Here is an 18477-nt window from a genome sequence, read left to right as displayed (position 1 = left end):
ACCACAAAATATCCAGTGTTTTTTGTGTGTGTGTGTGTGTGTGTGTGTGTGTGTGTGTGTGTGTTAAAGGAGCAATATGTAACATTGATATCAAGTGTTTAAAATGGGTACTGCAGAGAGTTGTCTCCCCCGCCCCCTCATCCCCAGACTCGAAGCTCACGCGGGTTGCCAGTTTGAGGACACGCAACAGGAACAAGCAAACTGACAATGGCAAGCGACAAGCCTTACACTGAAAGTTGATTAGCTAATGTATACGTTTGCAATGTTTTTATTGTTTGTAAATTATAAACCAGCTCATGTGGATTTTTTTTATAACTCTGTCAATGTTAGCTAGATGTATTGCTGGCTTCCATGGCTGCAGCGTGCTGTGTTTGCTCGCTGACTTGTTTCAAATCTGGCAACCCAGGGTGTTGAAATACTATTGGGAAATGGGCAGTGGGTGGGATCACACAGGCCAAAACACAAACAGAAATTCCAGCCCGGAATGGACATTTCAAAGTAGAATATACTAGCTGTAGCACTGTTTTCGGAGAAGCCAGTATTTCAACTTAGCATGTTAAATATCTGATCATGTATATATATATATATATATATATATATATATATATATATATATATATATATATATATATATATATATATCTATATATATCAAATTGATTGAATTTTTTTATGAAATTGAAATGTGTAAATCTTAAAAACAGGCTAAAAGATTTTTTTGAGTGTACATAAGCTGAGACTGTATTTAAATTAATATAAATGAGCACAGCGTAGTTGTCATGGGTTTATTATGGTACGTGAAGAGAAGGAATCAGTTTTGTAAGTATTGAAAAAATTGGCAATAGGTCCGTGTGAATGATTTGTTGTTGTGTATAGATGCAGTTAATTTTTTCAGAATGGACTGCACTGATAACAAATTGAGCCAGTGATTTATATTATATATATATATATATATATATAATATTTTTTTTTGTCTTTCTAGTTAAGGAAACATTTGGTTTAATCTCATTTAGATTAGAGACACGTCTCAAGTAAAGCTACAGTGAAATCGTTAATAGTAGGTTGACTTTTTTTTTAGCTAAAATCATTCTGTAATGTGAAACACTGCCCCCAGTGGCTAAAGTGGTAAGAGTTGTTGGGCGTATGGGCACGTGGGAAATGTCCACAGAGGGTCGCCAAAAGCAAGTTGCGAAGCGAGTTGTTTTCAGCTGTACAGGCTATAATACAGTCAAGAGGAAGGCATGTTTTATAAACTGAACCCCCAAACCTAAACTTAACCATCACTGGAGTAAAAATGTAACGTTAGAGGGGAAAGTGCAACCTTCTAAATGTGCCCACCACTGATTATGCGAACACGATTACTTACTGGTTTCAATGCAGGATTTGTCCCACAGTGCTTGTGTGCTTCCGGTCGCGCCACAAGAAAAGGTAAACACACTTGAGCCGATGCAAAAATGTCTGATAGGAGGCGCCGCTTGTCAGTAAGTCGTCCTAATATGGCTGGTCCAAGGGTACAGGACCTCTTGGAAACAACATGCCAACTTCCTGTGTGATCATGTAGGGGATGATGAGGTCAAAAATCTCTGACAGCCTGCTCATGACCTCTGACCAAAATAATGAACATGGATGTTGATTCGGGAATGTGGACAGGTGTTATTTTGTGTGTAACCCATGAGGTTACGTTTGTATGTTGTAATGTGTGTCCTATGGATAATCTTGTATTGGATCAGTTGGATTTTGGTATTGCATGACATGGAGTATATGTTGTTGCAGACTGTTTGCCAATTAATATTGTGGTCCGACCAATGTCATTAAACCATTTTTGGGTTGGAAAAAAAAAAGACTAAGTATGATTGAAGTTATGATTGCATGATATTCCAAATAAACAAAATGCTTTTCCTTGTAATCTTTTTCTCAAAATAACTTGATCCGTCTCTGAAACGACTTTTTGGCTAACATCACAAATCTCACTTACTTTTTGACCCCTGGTAGGTATGTCACACCTAATTTTCATGGTCCAATCAATTGCCAATAGATAAAATAAAGTCCCACCCTAAATTTTTACATATTGAATATCCTGTTTCACTCATAAATATGTCAAAGTACAGAAGTAAAGGGGCCTGGGTAGCTCAGCGAGTACTGACGCTGACTACCACACCTGGAGTCGCGAGTTCAAATCCAGGGTGTGCTGAGTGACTCCAGCCAGGTCCCCTAAGCAACCAAATTGGCCCAGTTGCTAGGGAGGGTAGAGTCACATGGGTTAACCTCCTCGTGTTCGTGATTAAGTGGTTCTCGCTCTCAATGCGGCGCATGGTAAGTTGTGTACGGATCGCGGAGAGTAGCATGAGCCTCCACATCCTGGGAGTCTCCGCGGTGTCATGCACAGCAAGCCACATGATAAGATGCGCGGACTGACTGTCTCAGAAGCGGAGGCAACTGAGACTTGTCCTCCACCACCCGGATTGAAGTAAATAATTTAGATGTGCACCTCAGTTTGTAAAAATAAACTAAATGTGTATTTACAGTTATGTACTTACAATGGAAGACTATTGGCCAATTTATGTTCGTTTGCTTCATTAATTTATTCAAAAGACTCTCCTTACTGTCTTCTGCAAGCCTGGAGATGACAGAGGGGTCCTTCGATTGCATAACATTAAAGCAAATGTACACACTGTCCCATAAACAGTTACTTAACAGCATGTTAGCTTAGAGAGGGAAAGAGAGAAAGTTTATCCAGCAGACAGCAAACTGCGTATAGGGAGCTTTGGAGCTCAGATTTCATCCTGGGAAGAGGATACTGCTGGTGAATGAAATAGAAAAGAGCTTTTCCATGATAATATTTGTTGTTCTCCACAAATAGATTCATGTTGAGATTAAAGTGATGTTCCGGGTTCAATACAGTTTAAGCTCTGTCAACAGTGCCTGTGAAATGCTGTCAATTATCACAGAAAAAAAGTCTCTCGATTTGTAAAAACAATCAAAAGTCCTGTGTACAGTAGTGCAATACCAAAAGCCTATAGGGCAAGTCACTGCACTGGAATAAACATTAAAAAATATACATGGTTTCAAAAGTATAGCCATAACACTTGAACATTATACTGTATGTGTTAACATAAGACTTGTGTGACAGAATCACTTACTAACCTGTGAAAGTTACATACAATTTTTCAACTACTGTCATGACCATGCAAAGACGGTAAACATTGTTTCGTATGATTTATGCAAGGATACCAGAAAGAGACTGTTTACGTAGGGAAAAATACTGTAGTCCCACCGCTAAAAAACTTGATGAATTTGATGATTGAGGATGATTTAGACCAGAGGTTTTCATACTTTTGATGTTATTGTTAAAAAAGGACCCTCAAATATTTTGATTCTCTTGCATGGGACCACCATACAATGAATTAATATAATATAATATAAGATTAAAAAAAGGCACCAATATAGGCTACTTTCCTGTATAAAGACCCATTTATACTGTGTGATAAAAATAGTAAGCATGATATTGTATTATAAAAAAGTATGTTTTTGCAAAATGAAATAATTGGATTTTATATTGTTCATTGTACTAAAGCCAAAATAAATTATTAAAAACAATTCTAGCAAATATTTACTCTGCATTAAGTTGACCACATATATTTTTTCTACCCACTGTTAGAGTACATTTAGATGTGTAAACCTATAAAAAATAAGAAAAAATTTTTTCAATTGTAATCTCTTTGTAGTAGTAGTAATTAGAAAACAGGCTCAAATTTGGTAAATGCTTACTTTTATATGCATTTTTTTACACCTATTTTTCTCAGAATTTTTTTGTGGACCCCCACCCCTTGCGGCCCACCAGTTCGAAGACCCCTGCTTTAAACAGCTGTACAGCTCAATAACAAACATTTTGAGTGGAACAATTATTATGTGCTTTAACAAAAATACAAAGTTCATGTTTTGGTTTTTAAACCCTTAATACCTTAATCCTTAGACTGCCATTGTAAGTGCATTACTGTAAAAACATGTTTTGTTTTGGTTTAACAAACTGTTATTGAGGGACATGTTAAAACTGTTGCCAGCTGTAATTCACAGCATGCACAGATTCTGTCGATAGATCTTAAAGGAATAGTTCACCCAAAAATGAAAATTCTCTCATTATTCACTAACCCTGATGCCTTCCCAGATATGTATGACTGTCTTTCTTCAGCAGAACACAAATTAAGATTTTAGAAAAATGCTGAAGCTCTGTAGGTTCTTATAATGTAGGTAAACGGGTGCCATCAGGTTGCTGGCTGTTTGACGGTCCAAAAGGCATATTTAGGCAGCATAAATTAATCCACACAACTGCAGTCAATCAATGAATGTCTTCTGAAGCAAATCGATAGGATGGTGTAAGAAACAAACTGATAATTAAAACCAGGGGCATAACTAGAGGGAGGGCAGGGTGGGCAGCCACCCTAGAGCCCGGGGTGAGTGGGGGTCTGCAACGGTTGATCAAATGAAACTATAAAAGTGACCACGTGTCCGAGGGGTGATGAAAAACAACCAAAGGCCCCCCAAGGAGAGATCCAAGTTACGCCACTGATTAAAAAGTTTTTAATTTTAAATCGCTGCTTCCGCCCAGCGCTGTATTGCTGTTTGAAATGACCTAACTCTCCAGTGACATTCGTTCCTCTGTTGTAAACAAAGCACGCACTTCCGACTTCTTGCGTGAACGCGCCATAGAGCTTACGTCACTGATGCGTCGACTGCTGGCAAGAAGGGATTTTTTAAAGTTAATAAAGTTTTAATTATTGATTTGTATCATACACCAACCTATCGATTTGCTTCAGAAGACATTCATTGATTGACTGGAGTCGTGTGGATTACTTCTATGCTGCCTAAATATGCCTCCTGAACCATCAAATAGCTAGCAGCCTGATGGCACCCATTTACTTAAATTACAAGGACCTACAGAGCTTAAACATTTTTCTAAAAATCTTCATTTGTGTTCTGCTGAAGAAAGACAGTCATACACATCTGGGATGGCATCAGGGTAAGTGAATAATGAGAAAATTTTCATTTTTGGGTGAACTAATCCTTTAAGGTGTTTTAAACCCAGAACATTCCTAATATTATAATATTATATAATATGCAATATGACCCAACAATATTCATGAGAATACTAACTGACTGATGAACTTTTGATTTGACTGATTAACATGCATACGCTCCTCTATTCTGTCTGGCCTAATGTCCCTGTGTTATGTCTGCCGGTGATGTGTTGTCTTGGCTGCTGGGTTAAGACAGCAGAAAAGAATGAGGCCATTTCTCTAAACCAAATGTAAATTCACCATGCAGAAACGAGCTCTTTGTGAACTAAGCATGAATAAGCGCTGTGCTCTGGGGGAAAACACAATACACTCAGTGTTGAGCTCAAACTAAACTAAAATTCCCTTTCGCCCTCCCAATCCCACCCCGACCCCAACAAACATCCCTGTGGTCCAACTTGAGAATACAAACACACACACACACAAAAATAAAAAAATATAATAATAATAATAATAATAATATTAATATATAAAATCACACATTTAAACTACACATCTCTCTCCACTTCCCCTCCCCGAGAGCCCTCCAAATATGCCAAATAGCTGCCCCATTTTCCATTAAACAATTCCAATTTCCCTGCCTATATATGACATTTCTTCGAGTGCCGCCACCCTGACCATCTCTATGCACCACTCCTGAAATTTCACTTACTGAAATGTAATCTGGGACGTTTACCATTCCAAATGAAGGACTTTGCTAAGCAATCAAATTGCTTGAAATAAGAGAGGGGGACATCTACAGTTTGAGATTGTAGCAGGTAGTTGAATTTTGGAATACAATTCATTTTAATAACATTAACCTTCCCAATCATAGATAAATGTAATGAAGCCCACATTTCTCGAAAACCTTTCTATTAAAGAGTCAAAATTAACTGACTAAATCACACAAATTTGCTGGGAATAAAATACCCAAGTACTTAATGCCCTGTTTGGGCAACTGGAAGGCGCCCGGCTGAAAAGCCGTTACTGGGCAGTAAGCTGTCAGAGCCAAAGCTTCGGATTTAGACCTATTCACTCTGTATCCTGAGAACTTAGAAAAGGAATTAATAATTCTGTGGAGGCAAGGCATAGATCTAGTAGGGTCGGAGACGAATAATAAAATATCATCTGTGTAATGCAAAAGCTTATGTGCCATACCTCCTGCCACCACCCCTGAAAAATCATCCTCCTTATTTAACGCAGCTGCTAATGGTTCCGGGGCAAGACAGAACAATAAGGGGGTAAGAGGGCAACCCTGCCGGGTGCCCCTATCCAGAGTAAAATAATCTGAAATTAATCAATTTGTTTGTATCGCCACTACCGGGTGTCTAAAAAGTAACTTAATCCATCCAATAAAAGTATTCCCGAACCCATACATTTCCAAAATCTTAAAAAGATAATCCCATTCTACTATATCAAACGCATTTTCGGCAGCAAGTGAGATGGCAGCGACCAGAGTCTGATCATTCACCACTGGCCACATGATATTGATGAAACGCCTAATGTTATCAGAAGAGCTATGGCCCCGAATAAACCCCACCTGATCAATATGTATAAGAGATGTCATAACTTAATCGGTTAGCCAAAAGTTTTGACAATATTTTAACATCTAGCTGGATCAGGGAAATTGGACATTAACTCTTACACTCGTTTGGATCTTTGTCCTTTTTAAGAATCAGACTGATCCGGGCTTGTGTCATGGTTGGTGGAAGATTTCCATTCTTTAATGATTCCGTATAAACTTCTGGCAAAGGTGGAGCCAGTTCTGTAGCATAAGATCTAAAAAATTCAGTGGCAAAGCCATCTGGCCCTGGAGCCTTGCCTGTAGGCAAGGCCTTAATTACCTTGCCAAGCTCCTCCAAGGTTATCTCAGAATCAAGAGAATTGTTTTGCTCAGTTGTCAGTTTAGGAAGTTCTAATGGTTCCACAATGTTTCTAATATCTTCATCAGTAGACGAAGACGTGGAACTATAGAGATCAAGATAGAATTCTTTAAAAGCATTATTAATATCCATGGCTGAGGTAAATATTTCACCACCAGCAGATTTCACTGAGGAAATGGTAGAAAAAGACTCTCTCTGTTTTATATATCTAGCCAAAAGCTTCCCTGCTTTGTCCCCTGACTGAAAGTATGACTGTCTTGCCCCAAATAGCCAAAACTCTGCCTTCTGTGACAAAATAGTATTATATCTGTATTTCAATTGGGTCAATTCTCTGAGGCCACTAGACGACATTCGGTGCTTCAGCTCTGCCTTGGCACTTTTAATATTCCCTTCCAATTCCACAAGTTCTTGTGCTTTGGATTTTTAGGTGAATGAGGCATACTCTAAGATCCGGCCCCTAAGAACTGTTTTAAGTGCCTCCCAAGCCACGCCCACAGAGGACCAGTTGGTCTCCATATAGACATTGATTTTAGCCTTTAGCATTTGTTGGAATTCAGGATTTTGCAAAAGGGATACATTAAAGCACCAACTATATGATTTCTTTTTCTCCGTATGTGGCAACACCTCTAAACACACCAGGGCATGATCTGAGACTAAAATGTTTCCAATTGAGCAATCAACAACAGATGAAATGAGGGACTTAGATTATATATATATATAAATAATCTAGAGTAAATCTTATGGACTGAAGAAAAAAAAAAGTATAGTCCCTACCAGATGGGTTCAAAGGTCTCCAAATATCTGTAAAACCAAGATTTTTACACATCCTGTGAAGAATCACTGTTGCTCTAGGGGGCTTGGACACTTTAGCTTCACTATGATAAAGGACTGAGTCCATCAAAAGATTAAAATCTCCTCCCAATATTATATCACGAGGGGTGCCAGCGGCTTGCAACATCCCTTCAAGATTTATTAAAAAAAAAAGCCCTGATCATCAACGTTAGGTGCATAAATATTCGCCAAAATAAGACTCTGTCCCTGAATTTCAGCAAAAACAATAATGACTCTTCCTAATTTATCTTTACTCTGTTTGAGACATTTGAATTGTAAATGTTTACTTATCAGTGTAATGACTCCCCTGCTCTTACTTGAGCCAGCACTATAAATAAAAATGCCCACCCCATATCTTTCCAAATTTTTCAGCTTCCTGCGGGGAAAGGTGCAATTCTTGAAGAAACACTATATCATATTTCTTATGCTTAAGAGAAATAACCTTCCTTCTTTTTATGGGGTACCCCAACCCATTCACATTCCACGTGGAGAGAGACAATCCACTCATATTAACTTTTTTGTGTGTCAAAAACAGGATTATAAAGACCACATTCCAACATTAGTGCAACAGTCAAACCTCGAACATTCCCCAGAACCAAAAAAAAAAAAAATAAAGTGCACCTTTATGGCCATCCTTACCATCTATTCTCAATTTGGCCGGGAATATCAGTGCAAAAGCGAACTTCCGTCGACCTTGCAAAGTCTGGGAACAAGAAAATGCTGTGGTTCGTCCAAGAAAGCCTTCCTTTACTCCTCGCCTCACTTAACACAAGATCTTTATCGGATGATCTCATACATTTGGCCAGAATTGATCGGAGCCTGTCTCCCTCAGCGGATCACCGAGCTGGAACCCTGTGAGCTTGCTCGATTTCCAGCTTATGGCCTGCTATGTCGAGCAGAATCGGAAAGAGCCCGTCCAGGAATTCCACCATATTTTGTCCCTCTGCTCCCTCAGGGATTCCCACGATACAGACGTTATTCCGCCAGCTACGGTTTTCCATGTCCTCCAACTTCTCCCAGACAATAGATCTGTTTCTCGACATCCCCCACTCTCGTGACCACATCAGTAAATTTCACCTCCATGGCAGTGATCGATCGACGTATCACAGCAAGATCCTACAAGTCAGCAATGACCTTCGTCAGCATTGCCGACATGTTCAACATTTCTTGCCACATTTCTTGGAACTCTCCAACCAAATCGACTCCCTGGTCTGCGGCCTTCTCAGGTGTCAGTCTGAGCACGTAAGTGTCTTTTAATGTCTCCAGAGCCCGAGGATTTAGAATTCTTTGACATATTGTCCTCCTAGAACAGTTATGGAACAGAATGTATCGCGAGGTATCAAAACCAGCAAAGTGCGCAGAGATCACCGTTCACATGTCCGATCCTCGAATGGCATCACGCGACTCCCCGTTTTGTTTAGTTATTTAACAAAATTGTTAAAGAAGCAGTACAAATGCCTTTGGAGAATGTTTGATACCCATAAACTCAGTTTGTGTTTCACTCAAACAGAATAAGGGAAGATGCCTTCCAGGGTAAGATGACCCCACCACCTAAACTCTGTTCAACACATTTATTGAATGGCTGTACTCCTCTTAATCTTGATATTTCATCTGAATATTAACTTTTATGGGATTTATTCCACTGGAACAGTCTTGAGCTAAATTTATCTAATTTTGTGACATAAAATAGTGGTCTGTAATGTTCTAATATGCTGGATATTAAAAGTTTTCATGTCTAATCGTTAATGGTGAATTTGTGGACAAAGTAATACATTTAGATTTGTGGAGTAAAAAAATTTTTTTTAATGCCCCAGTGGCATGTTTCTTGTGTTGTTATTATTATTATTTAATTTAATAACTAATATAATTCATGGGGCTATTGTTAAAAAAAAAAATCCATGCTTTAGATACACATTTCAGTCATCCTCACTATTCATCATATAGACTAACTGAGTGGAATTTAATCTGAATTCATAGTTCTGCTATTATGACATCCCTTAAAAATATGGGTGTCTTTGTATATTAATTCATAGGCTGGCACAGCATGTAATTATATAGTACATAATGGAATAAGTTTACCGTTCAGATGAATCTATTTGACTGTGATTGTTATTTGATTTATCTGTCATTATTAAGTTATTAAAGGGAAAGTTCACCCAAATATGAAAAATTCTTTCATCATTTACTCACCCTTATGCCATCCCAGATGTGTGTGACTTTCATCTAGAAGACAAATCAAGATCTTTAAAAGAATATCTCAGCTCTGTTGGTCCATACAATGCAAGTGAAAGGTGGCCAGAACTTTGAAGCTTCAAAAAGCACATAAAGGCAGCATAAACGTAATCTATATGACTCCAGTGGTTTAATCCATGTTTTCAGAAGAAATATGATAGGTGTGGGTGAGAAACAGATACATTTTAAGTCCTTTTTTACCATAAGTTCTCCCTTCCCAGTAGGTGGAGATATGCATGAAGAATGTGAATCGCCAAAAACTTAAGAAGATTAACACTTAGGGGAAAAGAGTGCTTTGCAGGGCTGCTTGAAAGTGGAGATTTATAGACTTAAATATTGATCTGTTTCTCACCCACACATATCATATCGCTTCTGAAGACATAGATTAAACCAGTTGTAACAAACTCAGACTGGAGGTCGGGTTAGAATCCATTATACAGAAGAGTTTAATGAACAAATCCAATCAGAAGGCTCAAATGTGGTCAGTACAACAGGCAGCGGTAGGTAACATGCAAACAATCCAATAAGGTCAACAAGACAGAAAGGGTAATCCAGAAACGTGAATCCAATAAACAGGCAGATCATAACATGAGGCAAAACAAGAATACACTTGGTAAGGCAGGTGAACTGGCAATACTTCACAATAAGGGAGTGTGAATGCATGGCTTATATACAAGGCAAACAGGAAGTGACATGGCAGAAACTGATGTAGCAGAAAAAAGGAAGTGACAGTTCAGAATTCAGGTGAGGTCTTCCTCTGGTGGACGGGAGACCGCTCAGACGTTACACCAGTGGAGTCTTATGGATTACTTTTATGCTGCCTTTATGTGCTTTTTGGACCTACAGATCTGAAATATTCTTTGTTTGTATTTAGGAGAAGAAAAAAAGTCATACACATCTGGAATGGCATGAAGGTGAGTAAATGATGAGAGAATTTAAATTTTTTTGGTTAACTATTCCTTTAACCTCTTAACTTAACCCTGAGGGATGGAGTGGACACAGCTATTATAGGCTTAACACTGAACTATAAGGGGTTAACCATGGTTAACCCTTATAGTGATTATATAGTAATTATCCTGTACATGCTATAAGTACATACTGTATAAATATGATACATTTTAAAAGTAAATGCTAATTGATGTCTTCTTCAATGCTAAAATCATTTATTTTCTGAAGAAAAAAATAATTAAAAGATGACTGTGCCATCTGACATGTTACATTTACCTGCAAGCTCACACTCACTCAGTCATTAAGTGTAAAAGGTTCATGTAACAAAGATTATGTAAATGGGCTACCAGTGGGTGTTAAAATGATATAAAACTCTCTGAAGACCAAATTCATCCAAATTCAAGTTTGGTTGAGTAATTCAAATTTTTAAATACAGCAATTATTCTAATGAATCCTTTGATCCTATTGTTTGTTCAGACACAGAGAGTTAAGATGCAATTATTTTACTTATATTCAGGGAATGAAAAGACATTTATTCATTCTCCTATCTTATTTGAGCCCAAATATTTCCACAGAGTGTTGTCTGAGTTTGAATATTGGTAATATATATATATATAAGTGTTTGAGAAGCTGTGAGTTTTGAACCCTTCCTTTATATTAATTAGCTCTAATCATCCATAATCAGGAGTGAGCTCTGATGTGAAAGGTTCTAACCAGTGATAATCGGGACAAATTATTTGTCCCTCAATTTACACAAAGATTTTATAGTCAAACTTTGAACTGCTTTTATGATGAGCATTTTCATCACAAATGGCCAATGACATTGTATAATTATTTACACGTGATTGTGAACAGAGAGAGTTTGTCTGTGACTTAAGGTGAAATTTTTAACTGAAACCAGTTCAAGCCCAGGCATTTCTTGGTGACGCCCTTTAATTCCTCAATCGAGAGAGCGTTATCTTCACATCTTTAAGTGAAATGCAAACTTCACAGCAGATAGAAGATACGATTAATGCTATGTGCCTCGTGATGAATTATTGAATGAGTCTATTCAAAAACAGAAGTGGTGTACAATGCATTTCTGGTGTGTGACGAGGAGGAGGGCGGGACCAGACTGGGCCATGACTAAGCACGCCTGGCCCCCAATCGGGCTAATCAGCCGAGATGAGGGATAAGTGCAGCGGCATGCGGCAGTTTGAGAGAGATCGCCACACGCAGCTGCCGTGTGTGTGTTTGTGTTGTGTGTCTTTTTAAGTTTTCATTACCATTATTACAACCCTTATTTTGATGGTTCAGCCAGTTCCCGCCTCCTCTTTTCCCATTTTGAACCTTGTTACATTGGTGCTTAAGCCCGGGAAGGAGGAGGGATGCGCTGTCGTGGAGTCCTCACCACTGCCATCCACCCAAAGGAGCAGCTGCGACCGTCCGCGAGGGGAGGAGGGGCTCGCTATCGGCCGCCTGGAGTGGAGGGGCATTCCATCCACCAAGGGTCGGAGGACATGCTCCAGTCTGCCAGGGGAGGAGCGGCTGTCGTCCACCAGAGGGTGGAAGAGTGGTTGAGGACCAGGCGACGGCATGTCTGGGAACCGGTGAGCAAGGTTTTTTCTCTCTCTCCTCTCTCTCACTGTCGCTCCGCCTTGCCCTTTCCCTGTCCCTCTCCTCTTTTTTTTTGTTTTTCCCTCCCCTCGACCACCTCTTCAGAGCTGGGGAAAAGCCTGCCGGCAGGCAGGGCCAGAAGCCCCAATCGGGCTAATCAGCCGAAGAGAGGGATAAGTGCAGCGGGATGCGGCAGTTCGAGAGAGAGAGAGCCACATGCAGCTGCAGTGTGTGCGTTTGTGTACTGTGTCTTTTTATTTAAGTTTTCATTAAACTATTATTTTGACAGTTCAGCTGGTTCCCGCTTCCACCTTTTCCCATTTTGAACCATGTTACATTGGTGCCGAAGCCCGGGAGGGAGGAGGGATGCGCTGTCGTGGAGTCCTCGCCACTACCAGCCAAACGAGGAGCAGCCGCGGCCGTCCGCCCAGGGACGGAGATGTCACTGCCGGCCGCCAAGGATCTGAGGCACGCTGCCATTTCCCCCCATAGAAAAAAGACACACAACACAAACACACACACGGCAGCTGCATGTGGCTCTCTCTCTTTCGAACTGCCGTATCCTGCTGCACTTATCCCTCTCCTCGGCTGATTAGCCCGATTGGGGGCCTGGCGTGCGTAGTCACATGGTGTAAAATGTATATTATAAACACCAAGACATTAAACACATTCTTGTTCAGGAAAGGTTTTCCATGTAACTTTATATTCGCTATGTCCCTGAGTTTACATATACTGCTTGTTTGGTTCATGTCTTTTCTCTCAATCAGTGGGTGAATCATAAGATATGCTCACTTGGAGGTTGATAAGCACTAATGGTGGTCATTGGTAGTGGCTATATGTGGCTTTTCATGCTCCTGATGACTGCTCAAAAGTCAGCTATGCTATTTTGCTAAGATTGGAAAGTTTCTGAGAAAGGGGGTAATACTCCAATTGATAAATCATTTGATCGAGCGTCTGTGCTAAACTACTAAGTGTTACATCAACTGCTCTCACCTCTGAACTCATTCCCAAGTATTACACAGCACGAAAGGGACTGCAGTTTTAACGTGTTTTGTGTTTGTGTGAGAGTGCATGCTTGTAGGGTGGGGTTAAATGGACATCTGGTAAAAACCAGATTCTCTGTGGCATCGATGTTCACAAAGAGAACAGATGTTGCATGATAACAAGTGAACTCTTTGGAGCTGGTCTTCAGATCCATTCTGAGAAAGGCTATGCCTAAACTATCACACTCTCACATATGGTTTAGACCAATATCTAGATATCATATAAGGGATGACAAGACATCACAGTCAACATCTGACTTTAACTAATTCAAATGAAGCATAGCAGATAGCCTGATGCAGTCTGATATGTTTGTTTACAGAGACATTTTATAGTTAAAATAGTTAATAGTGAATCGTTCTTTTGAGTTGATTCTTTTAAATGATTCCATTGTGGTCTAACTGATTCGCATGACTGTGAAGGAAGAAGTTTGTTTCAGAGTAAAACTACATAATAAGTGATATATTGAAACCATAAACAATGCAATATTTGACAGAGTATTTTCTTTGAACTTGCCGTAAAATGCTATTTACTGGAACAAACACAATCAGGATGTGTATTAAACTGGAAAACGTAAGCCTACATTTTCAAGCAATGCAGCATAAACATCCTAATTTATATTCATTCACTGAAAAGTTGTGATAAACAGCAGTAATTAACTATATTTAAATCATAACTACGGTGGCCCAGGGGTGCACAACACAACTAAATTAGTAAAGCAAAAAAAAAAAAAAAAAGCTGAAAACACAACCAAATTAAGCCAGAAGGCTTATTTCTGGTGTGTTGTGGCTTTTCCATTGTGTTGTGCCTTAATTTAATTGTGCATAAATTCTGTTAGGTTTCGCTTACGTTTGTTGTATTGAGCTTTTCTGTTGTGTTGTGGCTTAATATTGTTGTGTTGTGGCTTTTTTTGTTGTGTTGTGGCTTTACGGTTGTGTTGAGGCTTAATGTCAATGTGTTGTTGATTAATTTTGTTGTGTTGTGGCTTTACTTTTGTGTTGTGGATTAATTTTGTTGTGTTGTGGCTTTTCTGTTGTGTTGTGGATTAATTTTGTTGTGTTGTGGCTTTTCTGTTGTGTTGTGGCTTTACTGTTGTGTTGTGGATTAATTTTGTTGTGTTGTGGCTTTACTGTTGTGTTGTGGATTAATTTTGTTGTGTTGTGGCTTTTCTGTTGTGTTGTGGCTTTACTGTTGTGTTGTGGATTAATTTTGTTGTGTTGTGGCTTTACTGTTATGTTGTGGATTAATTTGTTGTGTTGTGGCTGTTGTGCTGTGGCTTTACTGTTGTGTTGTGGATTAATTTTGTTGTGTTGTGGCTTTTCTGTTGTGTTGTGGCTTTACTGTTGTGTTGTGAATTAATTTTGTTGTGTTGTGGCTTTACCGTTGTGTTGTGGCTTTTCCGTTGTGTTGTGGCTTTACTGTTGTATTGTGGATTAATTTTGTTGTGTTGTGGCTTTACTGTTGTGTTGTGGGTTAATTTTGTTGTGTTGTGGCTTTTCCGTTGTGTTGTGGATTAATTTTGTTGTGTTGTGGCTTTACTGTTGTGTTGTGGATTAATTTTGTTGTGTTGTGGCTTTCCTGTTGTGTTGTGGATTAATTTTGTTGTGTTGTGGCTTTACTGTTGTGTTGTGGATTAATTTTGTGTTGTGGCTTTTCCAATGTGTTGTGGCTTTACTGTTGTGTTGTGGATTAATTTTGTTGTGTTGTGGCTTTTCTGTTGTGTTGTGGTTTTACTGTTGTGTTGTGGCTTAATTTAATTGTGTTGTGGATTAATTTAGTTGTGTTGTGACTTTTCCATTGCATTGTGGTTTAATTTCATTGTAATTGTGGCTTAATTTTGTTGTATTGTGGCTTAATTTCATTGTGTTGTGGATTAATTTTGTGTTGTGGCTTTTCCAATGTGTTGTGGCTTTACTGTTGTGTTGTGGATTAATTTAGTTGTGTTGTGACTTTTCCGTTGCATTGTGGTTTAATTTCATTGTAATTGTGGCTTAATTTTGTTGTATTGTGGCTTAATTTCATTGTGTTGTGGTTTAATTGTGTTGTGGCTTAATTTCATTGTGTTGTGTCTTAATTTCATTGTGTTATGGCTTAATTTCATTGTGTTGTGGTTTAATTGTGTTGTGGCTTAATTTCATTGTGTTGTGGCTTAATTGTGTTGTGTCTTAATTTCATTGTGTTGTGGCTTACTTTTGTTGTGTTTTCAGCCTTTTTTTTTTTTTTTTTTTTTTGCTAGTTTTGTTGTGCTGTGCATCCCCTGGCCACCATACATAACACGAAAACTGTCGCTCTGTGACTTCTGCAAACACATTTGACAGATGACTCGAATGAATCAATGAATAATTTCGCTTAGACCAGTTTACTGAAACGAACCGTTTGAACGAACCGCATCCCTTCCAAGGGTCAGTGAGTGAATAACTGAATTAATTAGATTAATGAATATATACAAATAAATTAGTGTAAATACTTATTTATACCCCCAATTAATGCACAAATGTGTGTTACTTCCATGAACACATTGGTGACATATAATAATCACAAAAAGGAAATATTTAAAAGTGTGGTGAATGACTGTACTCCTGAAAGTGCCCGTCGTGATACTGTAAGTATCAGTGGTTAATAAAAGATTATTTTAAAATCTTGACAGGCTTTCCATGGTATACTTTTTATTGGGCACATGAGTTTTGACTTTTGAACCCCGCCTTCACTTCATACTTTACCGTTCTCGTTGCCTGGCGCGGGACCGCTGCGTCACGGTGACGTCACGGTGTCGCTGAGATGACGACGATGCTGATAGTAATGTGCTCGTTCAAGTTGCCGTTTCACATCGTTGCCGTGTCTCATCCGTGCGGTTGAACCTCGCTTTCCCAGCGCCGTCTTTCACGCATGGAGTTGCGCACCGACACATTGCTGGCGAGTCTGGAGATGTCGGAGTTAAAAAAAGACGGTGGATCGTCGGAGGGCGACAAGGATTACGAGTGTTTGCCCGCGCACGCGTCCCTGTTCACGCACATGACAGCTGGCGCCGTGGCCGGAATTCTGGAGCACACCGTCATGTACCCTGTGGATTCGGTTAAGGTAACTCAAAAGACAGGAGGACACGAACACCTTCACTAACGTGTCAGATGTGCTGTTAGCAGCCTGAGACAGCTTAATGCAACGTTGCCTTCCTGCTAACTTATAAAACAAAACTTACACATTAACTTACAAATCACTTGATGACTCAAATCTTCTCAAATTGGTTAAAAACAACACACAAGTTACACAATCGGGCATGCTTTTTGCCGTTAACAAATGTGTGGATTGTCACCCTGCCATACAACATTCAGATTGCAGCTGTGCACTTTCCAGCACTAGTACAAAAGTACGTTTGAGAGTGACTACTGCTGTCACTAACAGCTGACCTAAAGGACCTTCACTCTTTAAGATCCAAATCCAGAGCTTTCTTACCATACTCTACCCATATAGAAATCTGATTTATAGCAATGTATGCTAAACATATGAAATGTATGTTCATATATGGCTTTCTTTGATTTAAAAAGTCTCATACTTGAACATATGTGCAACATATGTTTTAAAATACTAAAAACATGGCCATTTTCATATATGTAACGTCTATTTTTCCAAATACAAGTGGAGTTTGAAAATGTCCATACATGCTCAAAAATATTGTTATAACGGTTTGGGTTCATGTCTAGAATGCAGTGCAATTAATTACTATTATGTACCTTTCATTTGTTGATTTAATCAAAATCACAAACTTATGCAGTGTCTGTATACAAAAAGAAAGCATATTTTCCTTCGTGAGTGACCCATTTGAGTTTTTCAGTAGCAGACATACATGATGTAAAAGTGCTGGGTATTGTAACCGATTTTTCGATTCCGATTCACAAGCTTTTGATTCCGGTGGGTATAGATGGGTATATTTAAATTATACTGTCCACTTTGCTTACATATGAAATAAATTATTTTTCTTAAATTCCTTAAATTATTTTACATTACAAAAATATTCGTTTTACTATTTTATTAGTTTTTCATAATTTTGGTCACATTTTAGCTTCTAAAAATGAACAAATCCATGTATGCCATTAATAAATATTATATTATATTGCATATACTATAATTTGCAACATATTTAGTGTTTAATTGCATAATTTGTTCTATTTACAAGTATTTGATTTGTTGAACACCTACTAAAATGATACTGTCTCTTTAAGAAAACCAGCAGTTCTGTAAAGAGCTGTAAATGTACGCATATTAATATGAACTAGAGAGGACTCAAATGGCTTTATCTCATCTGTGCTATGTGTGATTATTAGAATTAAATGTTTATTTTTTGTTGTTTTTGATCAACAACTGACTGTAAAAAAACAGAAATGGTATTAAAAGAGACATTATTCAATGACAAATGGATTGCGTGAATCACACGGTGCTGAACATTTTCCCCACAATACTACACAGTCACTTATGAGTGGAATCTGAACATTTACCAGCCAGGTGCCATATATACATTTTAGTTGCATAGCACGAAATTTGAAAAGCGATTTCCTCTCATTGTAGTAGACAGAGTAAAAGACTGATCTAGGGATTTAAGAATCTATATCAAAATTGTTCAAATGAAGATTGTGATGCATCGGATAATCAATATTTTTACCCAGTCCTATGATGTAGTACAATTTTATAGTACCAAAATGAGAAGTACATTAAATTGCTGAAACATTTTACTCAGTCTACTTGCAGTATTTTAAAATAGTAGCCTATGTGCATTCTCAATAGACAAGGTTGTTAGTTAATTTTGTGAATGACACTTAACTGCAATAGGGCCTATATCAATAGATATATCAGTCCACCACTAATTCTCATCCACATTCTTGGTTATTTAATGATCTACCTAG

The 18477-nt window shown here is 38.5% G+C and overlaps 1 protein-coding gene across 2 annotated transcripts in view; it reads left to right on the top strand.

The window, feature by feature from the left end:
• Positions 1-16370: 16370 nt before the first annotated feature.
• Positions 16371-18477, top strand: part of LOC127423974 (mitoferrin-1-like) — a 63930-nt gene continuing 61823 nt past the window's right edge. The window contains exon 1 of one of the 2 annotated variants that reach the window (XR_007894401.1): positions 16371-16660. Coding sequence is in view for 1 of the 2 variants with exons in the window: in XM_051668713.1 (XP_051524673.1) it covers positions 16469-16660 (192 nt within the window). In the remaining variant the exon portion in view is untranslated. The remainder of the gene's footprint in view (positions 16661-18477) is intronic. The other variant, XM_051668713.1, reaches the window with a different exon arrangement.

This window comes from Myxocyprinus asiaticus, chromosome 33 (genome assembly GCF_019703515.2).
Source record: "Myxocyprinus asiaticus isolate MX2 ecotype Aquarium Trade chromosome 33, UBuf_Myxa_2, whole genome shotgun sequence".
Classification (NCBI taxonomy): Eukaryota; Metazoa; Chordata; class Actinopteri; order Cypriniformes; family Catostomidae; genus Myxocyprinus; species Myxocyprinus asiaticus.
This window is presented reverse-complemented; position numbering and strand designations above follow the sequence as displayed.